This window comes from Sesamum indicum, linkage group LG10, assembly GCF_026168435.1.
Source record: "Sesamum indicum cultivar Baizhima isolate 11 linkage group LG10, ASM2616843v1, whole genome shotgun sequence".
Lineage (NCBI taxonomy): Eukaryota > Viridiplantae > Streptophyta > Magnoliopsida > Lamiales > Pedaliaceae > Sesamum > Sesamum indicum.
Genome location: NC_142666.1, coordinates 108692 through 121439, shown reverse-complemented (window position 1 = coordinate 121439; position 12748 = coordinate 108692). Strand labels below are relative to the sequence as shown.

General features: G+C 41.1%; 1 protein-coding gene across 1 annotated transcript; it reads right to left on the bottom strand.

The window, feature by feature from the left end:
* Nucleotides 1–2864: 2864 nt before the first annotated feature.
* LOC105172989 (3-hydroxy-3-methylglutaryl-coenzyme A reductase) lies at nucleotides 2865–5314 on the bottom strand. Its single transcript, XM_011094617.3, has 3 exons — nucleotides 3991–5314; nucleotides 3506–3852; nucleotides 2865–3413 (listed from the first exon to the last, which is right to left on the bottom strand). Exons 1-3 carry the CDS (start codon nucleotides 5147–5149, stop codon nucleotides 3171–3173), a joined length of 1749 nt encoding a protein of 582 aa, XP_011092919.1. The 5' UTR covers nucleotides 5150–5314; the 3' UTR covers nucleotides 2865–3170.
* Between the last annotated feature and the right edge of the window lie 7434 nt (nucleotides 5315–12748).

Here is a 12748-nt window from a genome sequence, read left to right as displayed (position 1 = left end):
TCTTCAACTCTGTTTTGCATATATGAAGAATTACACAAGAGATCTCCCATAATTTGAGTTTTGATTTCTTGATTATGGCCTTTAGCTTTAAATTCAACAATATTTTGGAGCTTGAGATCATATAAGTATATTGTCATCGAATTGTCTCAATATTCCTACCATGGCTCATTCATAAAGTTTCAATATTGTAAATTTTCAGTTCAATGGATCAACTTTTAGAAGAAAGAATGAAGAGAATTGGGTAGAAATACGCAAGCCCTAGTTTGGAAGAGAAGATGAAAGAGAATGCTAGTTTGTAAGAGAAGGAGATGAGTGAGAGTAAATTTGGAGAGTGACATTTTATGTAGCAACTCTATCACTATGTTTGTTTTTATTTTTAAGTTATCTTTCGGATGAGTCAAAATATACTCAATGTTTGTCATCATTTAGAAACACTTTATCTAAGTGTTCTAAACTGTTTTAACATAAATACATACATATATATATAAAAAAGACATGATTTGACAATAATTTGATAATGAATAGTAATTTTTGTCTTCCAAAACACAACATTAAACATACAATACTTATTTTAAATTATCTCCAAAAACAAATTCAAACATACATACTATCTCTAACACACACTTATTTATCTTTATTTTTTTCTCTCTATTTCCACAAAATACAACAAAACACTCAAAATATAAATCCAAACATTATGTACATGTTTCCACCCAAATACTTATTAAAAATACAAAATTGGCCCCACTAATTTTTTTCTTTGACTTTTCATGTAGAGATCTCGTCGGAAATTAGTTTGGGGCGCTATGTGGTAAAAACTACTCAAATAAAATGTTGGAAAGACAACCCACGAGGGGATGGAATCAACGAAAATGAGGCCGAGCCAAAATATGAAGCAGAAACACCATGAGAAAGACAAGATAAGAACCTTGAAAATATGAGGTTGCCCCCATGAGGAAGATACGAGGCATGTCGCTATGAACGAGTATGAGGCCGGACCAGAATACAAAATAGAAACACTATGTGAAAGGCAAGAGAAGGGCTTTAAAAATATGAGGTCGCCCCCATGAGAAAGATACAAGCAAGGAGCGTGAATGAATAAGAGAACTAGGGAAGAGACAAGTGGGCTAGCACTATCAAGTCTAAAGCGAGACGACGCCAATCCAATAAAGAGAGCATTTAGGAAACAGGATCAAACAGATATATGCAGTTAAGATTCAGTTCAAAACAAGATCACGACGACTCCAGTTCCAATGAAGATAGTATTTCAGAGACGAGATCCAACGGATATATGCGGTAACGATTTAGTTTAAACAAGATTGTGATGACGCTAATCCAATGAAGATGATATTTAGACAGTAGGATCCCATAAACATATGGGGTTGAGATTTTATTCCAAGATGATATTTATTTCCACCTATAGAAGGCCCACCTACAAGGCATGGGAGGGGGGCATTAAAAAGAAAGAAGAGAAGAAAAGTAAACAGAAATAGTTACTCCACTTTTAATCCTGAATCTAGGCTATTTTCCAAAACATCCTAGAGTGTCTAAGAGCCCCCACTAATTTTTTATTTTTTTTTTGGATTTTCATGTGGAAATCTGTCTAGAAATTAGTTTGTGGTTCAAATTGTAAAATATAGGATTTAAGAGTGGAAGGTCCCAATTAAGTATAATTGGGGGTGCGATATTGCCAATTACCTAGACTATAATTTAATTCCTCCCTGAATCATACGAAAACCTTTTTTTTTTCCTTCCCCTCATTTTCTATATCATCTTTACTAGCCTCTCAAGTTAATACGCATAGTACGCTTGTTATTGTTAACTTGTTCTTCTGAGTCTTTGCCAACAGCTATAGTAGGCCGACAATTGGTCTGGAATGTGGATCACCTTCCCATTTGGGTATTTGATTCTACCACTTGCTTGTGGAATTGCATAAAGAGAACATTAGGGAAGAAAAGTGCTTGCCAGTTGCCAACAAACCTGTCCACTCATTCATTATCGATTCTACAATAATTTTGCATTTCAGAAACAAGAGAAAATGCGAATGCTTGCCACAGTTCATGGTTGTCAAAAATTCATTTTTAAGTGTATAAGTTTCTTTCATAAATTTCCGGACCTAATTGTTGTATGATATTCAGAATTGGTTCTTTAACCAACTTCTGTCAATTCAACTAAACACTTAAAACGGATGAAATAGTGACAATTCAATTATTTAAATCGATATAAAAGCAGTATTACTAAAACAAGCTTTAAATAAATATGACGCTGAAATGGAGATCCTTTGATCCAAATGCTGCAAATGTCAATGTAAAAACAACCAGGAAGCACATGCTGATCCAACACAGTTCCTTGGGCCGGAAAGTAAGAATACTAGAATAGTGAATAAACACACCATATGACAGAAGATGCAGTTTATGATGATGTTGAGAGCTTTACCAGGAAACCCCATTCAAGTGTCAATATGACTCACAGTAGTTGTCTTCTTCACTTAGCTATATATATCATGTTCCTGCACGTCGGCTTAAGGTGTCACAATTGCAAACATCTTGGTGAGTTGATTCTTATATGCTACCAATAGGCTTTTGAGAGACTATGGGAATGGGATTACAGAATGATGGAAAAGACTGCATCTCACTATGTTAAACTCCAAAAAAGATGCGGCCTTTGTCATCTAAAGCTTTCTGAAACTGAAAAACTGTCCAGATAACATGCAACAAGCTCCCAATAAAAGATACCTCAAATTTCAGATGGCTCGGCTTGATTCTTGTCCATATAAGTAATACTAATCCACACAGAGCAAAAATAGGAGATTCATCCGTCAAACATGTTAAAGATCTTTGTGCAACTCAATGGTCAGAAGCGGATTTGGGAAATTCAGTTCTCATACAAGTGAGAAGTTTATTCAAATACAAGCTTTTATGTTTCTTGATAAAATAGGAAACTCGTACAAAGTCTACAAAAGAATAACCAATAGAGCAAAAAAGTAAATGAAACATTCTTCAGTGTTTCCCCTCATTTACACGATTTCATCATTTTCACTTTGTAAGTATGGAAGTGCAGAAAACAAACAATTATCTCCCAGTGGACGGGTTGGGTTACCACCGTTATTGTCTTAACAACTACAAATCCAGTAGCCACCCTTCATTCATCAATTTAAGGGATAAAGGTCCTTAAGATGAAACATTGGTCACATCTTTATTAGACCTGTTGTACTTCATATGACTCTTGACAAGTTGCCCAGCTGCAATTGCTGACATGAGAGAGAGCTCCCCAGCGAGAACTGCACCAGCAACAATGGTGGCTAACTGCCTAGCGTTTGATCCTGGAGCCTCCTTACTGGCACCCTTTACTCCAAGCAGGTTCAGGCATGCTGACTGAGAGGCCAGCTGAGTTCCACCTCCAACTGTACCAACCTGAAAAAGGCAGAACACAAAAATTTTACCCAACTCTTATGGCCAGTCAATCAGAAGTAACCAGACTTGTATTATCTAGAGAACAGCTATACCTCAATGGAAGGCATCGTGACAGAGACGTGAAGGTCCTTTCCATCATTGACCGCTTCCATCATGGTGATGCAGTGAGAACTCTCAATGTTTTGCGCAGGGTCTTGACCAGTGGCTATATAGATAGCAGAGACGATATTGCTAGCATGAGCATTGAAGCCACCCAGCGCTCCTGCCATCGCAGAGCCAGTAAGGTTCTTCAACATGTTGAGCTCCACCAAGGAAGCAACATCAGTCTTGAGTACCTTATTTACCACCTCTTCCTTGATGATAGCCTCACACACGACTGACTTGCCCCGGCCTTCAATCCAATTCACTGCAGCAGGTTTCTTGTCGGAACAGTAGTTTCCTGGTTAGTCACAAACGTACATGGAATGAGTTTTCTGCTTTTAGTACAAATTGGAGCTAACATAAAAGAAAACAAAAACGAGCAATAGGTGTTTGCTCCTTTGATAAATAAGTTAAACTGTAGATACTAGGACATTACCAGATATGCCAATAACATCCATGTCTGGGAACTCATTGTTGAGGAAGTCCATGACATTCTGCACACCTTTTGAGACCATGTTCATTCCCATGGCGTCCCCTGTGCTACAGGAGAACCTGATGTAGAGATTTTTGCCAGCGATGGCACACTTGATACTCTGAAGTCTGCCAAATCGGCTAGAACTGTTGAATACAAGCGACAAGGTCTCGAAATTGAGAGGATCTTCCAGGTAGAACTTCAACTCTGCAGCCCGCTTGGCAGTGCCAAACCTGACTACGGGAGCCCTCGTCATTCCATCTCTGAGGAGGGAGCTAGTGGCCCCTCCGGATGCATAGATGGCCTTGCATCCCCTGTTAGTGCTGGCTACCAGGCATCCCTCCGTGGTGGCCATGGGAACCGAGAATTCTTTTCCGTCCAACAAGAGAGGCCCCGCGATGCCGACTGGAATCTGCACGTAACCGACAGGCATTTCGCAGCACTGGCCCAAAATGGCATCGTAGTCGAAGCCATCCAGGGGGAGACCCGAGAGGGACTTTCCTGTAGTACGCTGCAAGGCCTCACGGCGGATGGAAGCAGCCCGGTGGCAGTCGCCCAGCTTGGACTCGAGGGAGTATGAAGGGGTCTTCCCCTCTACCACCGACTTGACGATCTCCTCGTCCTCCTTGGAGGAGAGGGGAATAACAGGAGGCGGTATTTGATCCTCAATAATCTTGTTAGTGGGTCTGGGAGAAGCAATCCTACAATCATCCGATTTGGGGGCCGCAGCGCAGGGGATGGCACGTGTATCTTCCTTGAGCATCAAACTATCATAATCATTTATTTCGTCTTCATCCAAGATGTCTTCGTGGGAAGCACGGGGAATAATGAGGGACTGGACAAAGCCGATACCGAAGAAACCGAGAAGATAGATAAAGGAGGCGACGAAGGTGACTATGGCGGCGATCTCGGAGAGGGTGACGACGTGGAGGGGAGTGGAGTTACGGATCTTCTCGCGCCATCGGAGGAGCAGATAATAAACGACGGAGAAGAAGAGAGTGAAGAAGACGGCGTTGGTGATATAGAGGGGAAGGGGCAGGGCATCGGAGGCCTTGAGGGAACCGTCAGCGAGGGGTTGCGGCTGAAAGGCAGGTTTAACTGATCGGCGGCGGGGGGCTTCCATTCTGATTGGTTGAGGGAGGGATTAACCTTTTCACCTTTTCCCGGCGGCCAATCGAGAAAAGGGGAAAAAGAGAGAGGAGGAGCAGGCAGACTGAGGTTGAAATAGGAGAGCAATGCTGGAATAGGAAATTGTAGGGAGGATGGAATTGAGTTTGAAGAGTGGGACAAATGAAGAGGACTTATATAGATGAGTAAGAAATTGGTCAAAATCATCATCGTCATAATAATATTGAAGGACTGGAGGAGTCGACGAAAGTGCGGGTGTTACTGTTGCATTTCTTTCTCTTCTATTGGGTTGAGTATTAATGAATTCCGGTTTTTGGTTTTTCCCCTGTCCTCGCCGGGCCCATTATGTTGTTAATTCAAAAGTCAAAAACGTTACACGCCTGCCCGCTGCCCAGTTGCCCTTAAAAACACCATAAGAATAGAAAAGTCTACCCTGTTATGTTGTACCTCTTGCTCCTTCCTTCCATCATTCCTATGCACTACTCAATACAATATTCATCCATCGCTGCTGCAGTAACTCTCAGTCTTTTATCTCTTAATTACTTATTCTTGCAACATTCTATATGATGCGCTCAAAAAATGCATTGATCCAAATTGATATAAGTTATGCTTAAAACTTTGGTCGAAATGAACGCAAATCTTAAAGGGGATCTGTAAAAAGGGCGTTAGTACTCTGACGTCCAATTTAGTATCGAATTTAGGAGAAAAATAATTATAAGAAATAAACTGTAATGAGAAATCGTGATAGAGTAAGCAATTTTATGAGAAATCGTGCTAAGGTGTATGTATAGAGGGGGCGTTCCCCTAGGCTGGGACTCTATATACCTCCTGTGTTCTCCAAAAAGGTGGCGAAATATGTGGAGATAAGGTAGGATTCAATTGTAGCTTCAACTGATCAGCTCACAACAACACATCTTTGCCTAGGGGAAGACTCATTTAGTGCAAGGATTCCTATTTTGTGGGGACTCCTTCTAAGTTTAGGAATCCTAGGTCTTGGGGGCGCATCCCTTCTCCTGGGTTGTCCTAGTTGCCAGGGGGGTCCTCCTAGGGCTGATGTGGTCAATGTGGATGCTGACCTCGGGGTTGATGAGATGTCACGTGGGAGAGTAGGCTGCCACGTGTATGGGCCTTTTGGGCCGAATATTTATCGAGCTTTGATCATAATTCGAGTGGGGGATGTCTTCAACCTCATTCCTTTGCCAATCTGTTTTTTAGGGGACAGCCACCAAGGCCGTTTATCAGGCCCTCTTGGGCCTCTTAAGATATTACAGACCTCTCGTTTCTTTCTTTTCATTTTGAATTGTTTGGGCCAGTCTATTTTTATGCACATCAATACCCCCCCTAATAAGTAGAGATTTCGATATTTATTAGAGTAGTCGTCTTTAGAGCTGAGGTCCGAAGAAGGAACTTCTTTTTGTTTTTGATTTTTTTTTTTGGTTCCTACAAAGAATGTCAGTAGCATAAGCATGATTAGAATAAAAGGGAGCTTACTTCATGCCTGAGGGTGCTTCCATGGAGTAGGGCTTAATGAGTGCCTTATGTTCTTACTCTGGTGTTAGGCTTTATTTTTGTTAAATAACAAAGACATGTATACATTACAAATAGATTTTGCACAGAGAAAAATTATTGTGCCTCCTTGGATGAGGGCTTATTTGAGCAGGGACCCTTCCTGGAGCAAGACTTATGAGCCTTTTCGGAGGAAGAATAAGGTGTCCGTCGAAAATAGGGCTTAGATGCTTCCTCAGAGGAGGGCTTAGGTGCCTGCACGGGACAAAGCTTACAAATCCCCCAAAGAAGGACCTAAGTGCCTGCTTGAAAGAGGGCTGGGGTGCTTGTGTGGAAGACAGAGTTTTTGTGCTTGTGTGGAAGAGAGCTTTTTATGAGAGCGATGTATTCCTCGTGAAATTCTTACCAACAAACATATGTTATCACATCAAAAGTGGTAAAATAAGACCTCCAAAATTATTAAGTTAAAATATTAAAGATATTCCTTGAGGGAAACTTGTATGTGAAAATTTATTCAGTGAGGGAGATGCCTTCTTGGGGCAGAGATTATTTTCTGAGGGGGATGCCCCTTGGTGCAGGATCTTTTTATGAGGATGCCTATTTCAGGACAAGAAAGATGTTTGCCTGCTCTTTTATGGAGACGTACTGAACATTAACAATCGAATTAGTGGGAACATTAGAATTAAATGACAATGATGATAGAGCCGCTGAAGTTGGGCATTGAACAGAGGTAGTAATCAGTCGTAGGAGCTCCTCTAGCGTGAGGAGACCGTCCTTTTGCAGGAGTCCTCCAAGGAGATGTGGACTCCTTCCATTGATCTCACGTCTTAGATTTGTTTTCCAGCAGACGGCCCCAATGATGCGTTCAAAAAATACATGGGTCCAATAAAAATAGACTATGCTCAAAGTTTGGGCCGAAACGAATGCAAATCCTGAAGGGGTGATTTGCAAAAAAGGCATTAGCACACTCTGATGTCCAAGTTAGTATCGAATTTAGGAGAAAAATAATCATAAAAAACATATTCGGCACAAAAGGCCCACACACGTGGTAGCCCACTCTTGAACATGGTATCTCATCAACCCTGAGGTCAGCATCTATATTGGACCACATCAACCATAGGAGGACCTCCCCTAGCAACTACGATAACCCAGGAGAAGGGAGGCGCCCCCAAGACCCAGGATTCTAAACCTAGAAGGAGTCCCCACAAAATAGGAGTCCTTGCATGAAAAGAGTCCTATATTAGGCAAAGACGTGTTGTTTGTGAGCTGATCAGTTTAAGATAAGATCGAATCATGCCTTATCTCCATATATTTTGCCCCATTTTTCGAGAACAAAGGAGGTGTGCAGAGTTTAGCCTAGGGGAATACCCCCTCTATATATACAGGTTCAATCCCCCAACAGGGACACCTTCAGTCCACCAATAGAGGCACCTTCCAAAATCTGGAAAACCACTCTCTAATCTTACTTTATCATTCAAATTGCACTCTTAGCACGATTTATCTCACGAAATTACTTACTCTATCATGATTTCTCATTACATTTTATTTTTTACGATTATTTTTCTCCTAAATTAGATACTAATTCGGGAGTCGAAATGCTAACGCCTTTTTTGTAGGTCCCCCTTTCAGGATTTGCATCCGCTTCGCCAAATTTTGAGCATAGTCCATATCAATTGGACCTGTGTGTTTTTTTAACGCATCACTACCCATACTAATTAAACTTATTAGTAAAAATAACTCAATAGTTTATATTTCGTATTAACAAGCATTACAAAAAATGCGAGAAACACAGAAAACGTGTGAACTTTATTTTAGATTTTAAAATTTTATTTTGTTAATATCATTATCCAAAGTTTTATGTCTGTGTTATATTAGTTATGAAATATATTAAATGAAAATAGGGTTAATGATATTTGTTAAAAGATTAACTATAAAGAAGTAATGATTATTCAAAAAAGTTACTATTTGATGGGTGTGGCCCAAAAAATTGCGGCCCAAGAACGAGCGAGGGGGCTCGAAGACCTCTTTCCATAAATACGATTGCACAGGTGGAGGAAGGCCACCTAACATAGCCCAATAATGTGGCCCAAATACTGACAGTCGACCTGATCTCCACGCACACGTCTCTCTATGAAGCCACATAGCATACACTTGGACCCTCCACGTATGCCCTTCCGCCAACATGGAGTACGCGTGGTGTGGTGTGGGAGGTTCCCCCAAGAACTTGGACTCTTGAATCAATCAGACTCCCTGCGGAATAGGCGTCCTCCTCATATATGGATTCCCTTCCTCACCTAAATAGCGACCCTAACGGCAAAATCACTAAAACATAATACCTGATCATGTCTTATCTCAACTAACTTTATCCGTCCGCATCAGGAATAGGAGGCACGATCAGTTCCCTGACGAAGAAGGACACTCCTATACTAATTCAGATTCTATCCCTAGGCGGGGGGATACCTTCAACTGACAGAGATCTGGCTATTATTCTGCTACACTTGTATTGCACTATCAAACGCAATTTTACTTCTCTTTTTCCATCATCACGCTTTATTCTCTTAACACACTTTATTATTTTGAATCATTATTATTAAAATTCAGTACCAACTTGGGCATCGGAGTGCTAATATTTTGTTTTGCAGGTATTTTTCTCACGAATTCTTTCTTAGTCAATCCAGGCCCATCGCTCAAGTTCAAGTCTATTGGGCGCGTGCTAAAATTGTAGTAGAAGGAAAATGTCTACTAACTCGTCCTAAGTCTTGGAGAGAAAGCCCCCAACGCCAAAAGTCGGACAAATTCTATCATTTCCATAATGACTATGGTCATAGTACTAAAGAGTAGCGATATTTAAAGAACAAGATCGAAAGGCTTATCCAAAATTAATATCTGCAGGAGTATGTTTGCTGGGAAAAAACCCGGGAGATGAGGCCATGTAGAAAGCAAGAGACTGATAAAGGGAAAGAAGTAAATATTTCCAGCCCTGAAGCTCCCTTAGGGGAAGAGCATAAAAGTCCATTTGGGGGCAAGACTGACGCCAACGACCCTCCTTGCAAATAGATCATCCGAATGATTGCAGGAGGTCTAAGTGGAGGCGATTCTCATCATGCCAAGAAAGCTCAAGTCAAAGAAGCACATAGCATAACCATAAAAGAGACACGGGATATTGGGGTTATCGAGGACGCCCCTCTCATCCAGTTTAAGAGAGTAGAAAGATCGAGTTCTAAAAGTCTTCATAATGATGCCCAAGTCATTACAGCATTATTAGCCAACTATGAAGTATGACGTATCTTCATAGATTAAGGGAGCTCTACGGACATATTATTTGGAGAGGCTTATGATCAGCTAGGGGACATCCCCTTAGTAAAGGAAAACACCTCCCTGTATGGATTTGTGTGGGGGTAGTCCATCCTCGGGGCATGGTTTCACTCCCTCTGACCTTGGTACCGTACCACTCAGAAGACATGCCTATTGAAATTCTTAGTAGTGGATACCCCTTAGTGTATAATGTCATTTTGGGAGCTCCACCCTTAATGCCTTCCAAGCCGTGATTTCCACTTATCATATGAAAATCAAGTTCCCTACGCCTAGAGGTGTGGGAGAAGTATAGAGAGACCCCTTCCAATCTCATAAGTGTTACGTGGAGGACGCACGCAAAGGGAAAAAAAGAAACAGAGAGAAGTACCTAAACAAACACTTCCCAACAAGCGTGAGAAGGGAGCTATGGAAGATAAAGAGAATGAGGGGGCATACCCCAAGGTTCAACCGACTGAAGAATTGATGAATGTTTAACTTATACCTGGGGAGCCAGAGAAATTTACACGTATCGATTCTCAAATGGAGGACGCAACACGTAAAGAAATAATTCAATGCTTGCATCGCAATGCTGGCATCTTTGCATGGACTCCCAAGATTTAGAGAGTATTGACCCTAATGTCATAACTCACCACCTTAATATAGATCCCAGCATCAAGCCGGTAAAACAAAAGAAGAGAAACTTTAGACTAAAAAAGGACAAAATCTTCCAAGCTGAAGTTAGAAAATCATTGGTAGTAGGTCACATCGAAGAAATACAATTCTCCAAGTGGTTATTCAACGTGGTTTCAATACCCAAGCCAGGAGGAAAATGGAAAATATGTATTGACTTTAGTGACCTCAACAAGCCGTGCCCTAAGAATTTTTATCCTCTACCTCGAATTGATCAATTGATTGTTAAGCATGGACGTATCTCGAGGGTATCATCAAATAATGCTGGCTCCAGAAGATTGCAAAAGAGTTCGTTTCATCAAGTACGCTGGAATATTCTGTTATGTGGCTATGTCATTTGGCTTGAAGAACGCTGAGCCACCTATTAAAGTTTGGTAGACAAAATATTTTGCCCACAAATTAAAAAAAATGTCGAGGTATACGTAGACAATCTATTGGTCAAAAGCAAAGAGACCAAAGACCAAACTGCAAATTTAGAAGAAACGTTCTCTATTCTGAGAACATATTGACTAAAACTTAATTCAAGAAATGCTCCTTTGGAGTAAAAAGAGGACGCTTTCTAGGATTTATGGTCACTCAAAGAGGAATAGAGGCCAACTCCCTAAAGATCAAGGTCATTCTGGACTTGAAGGTGCCCTCCAACATCAATGAAGTACAAAGGCTAATGGGAAGAGTAGCAGCACTCAGCTGTTTTATCTCCAAATCGGCAGAAAAAAGCTTACCCTTTTTCAAGGTTCTACAGAAATCAAAAACTTTGAATGGGATGATATTTGTCAACAAGCCTGTGAAAAACTCAAGCGATATCTAGCAAGACTCCCCTTATTAGTAAAACCATCTCCAGGGTCATGCTCTACGTGTACCTATTGGCTACCTTCCAAGTTGTTAGCTCTATCCTCATTCGTGAAGATAATGGGAAGCAAATGCTAATATATTATGTCATCAAGGTACTCAATGGAGTAGAAGGCCGGTATGCCCCCATAGAAAAAATCGCTTTTACTCTGGTCATCACCGCCAGAAAACTTCGTCTCATACTTCCTCTCACTTCCCATTGGAGTAAAAACTAATCTCTCATTGAAGCAAACATTGGATAAGCCAGATACGTCCAGACGCTAGATAAAATGAGCGACAAAATTAAGTGAATATGACATCTTCTATGTACCCCGAACTACCATCAAAGCCTAGGCTCTAGCCGACTTAATCTCCAAGATAATAGGAACCTCTGATGAAGAAGCCCCTCAAGCCGAGAGATGGCTACTGCGTGTAGATGGGTTCTTACAATTCATGGTTGTGGTGCAAGCATAGTTATCACTTCACCCAAAGGAGAAGACTTGAAATTCGTCGTCAAATTCGGGTTTAGGGCTTCCAACAATGAGGCTGAATACGAAGCACTTGTAATAAGCCTCAAGATGGCGCATGAAGTAGGGGGTAGACATTAAATAACTTATTCAGACTCGCAACTAATAGTCAAATAAGTGAAGGGCTTGTACAAAGCTAAGGAAGATAGCATGAGACAATACCTACGAAAAATAGCAGAACTAAGGACAACATTTGAAAGCTTCTAAATTGTGCAAATCCCCAAAGAAGAAAACGCCAAAGCAAATTGTCTATCCAAGTTGACTAGTGCTTTAGAAGATTGCCGAACAAGACAAATAACTATACAATACCTCCCTGAATCGAGATCTTCGATTCATATTCAAGCCATATCTACTTTAGGAGATTAGAGGACACCCCTTATCCAATGGCTAGAGGAGGGGCGCTTCCTAGATAATAGGTGGGGAGCTGCAAGGCTTAGGGCCCGAGCTCCCCATTTTTTGTTCCAATGATGAATCCTCTACAAGAATCCTTCACACACCCTCTACTCCAGTGTATATCACAACAAGAGGGACTGAATATTCTTAAAGAAATACATAGTGGCTATTGTGGAGCCCATGTAGGAACATGGATCCTGGCTAACAAAGCATTGCAGATAGGATACTTTTGGCTTTCCATGAAACAAGATGCACTTCAATTAGTAAGTAAACGTGAGAAATGCCAGAAGTACTCCGCCCTCATACATCAACTGGAAGAACCACTCACCACTATGTTGTCGCCTTGCCCCTTTGCT

Bases quoted from the DNA above. Each gene is read 5' to 3' on its own strand.
- LOC105172989 (XM_011094617.3), bottom strand. From the start codon at position 5,149: ATGGAAGCCCCCCGCCGCCGATCAGTTAAACCTGCCTTTCAGCCGCAA. The intron at 3,853-3,990 runs GTAATGTCCTAG...GTGACTAACCAG, and splicing joins GGATGTTATTGGCATATCTG to GAAACTACTGTTCCGACAAG. The intron at 3,414-3,505 runs GTATAGCTGTTC...TGCCTTTTTCAG, and splicing joins TCACGATGCCTTCCATTGAG to GTTGGTACAGTTGGAGGTGG.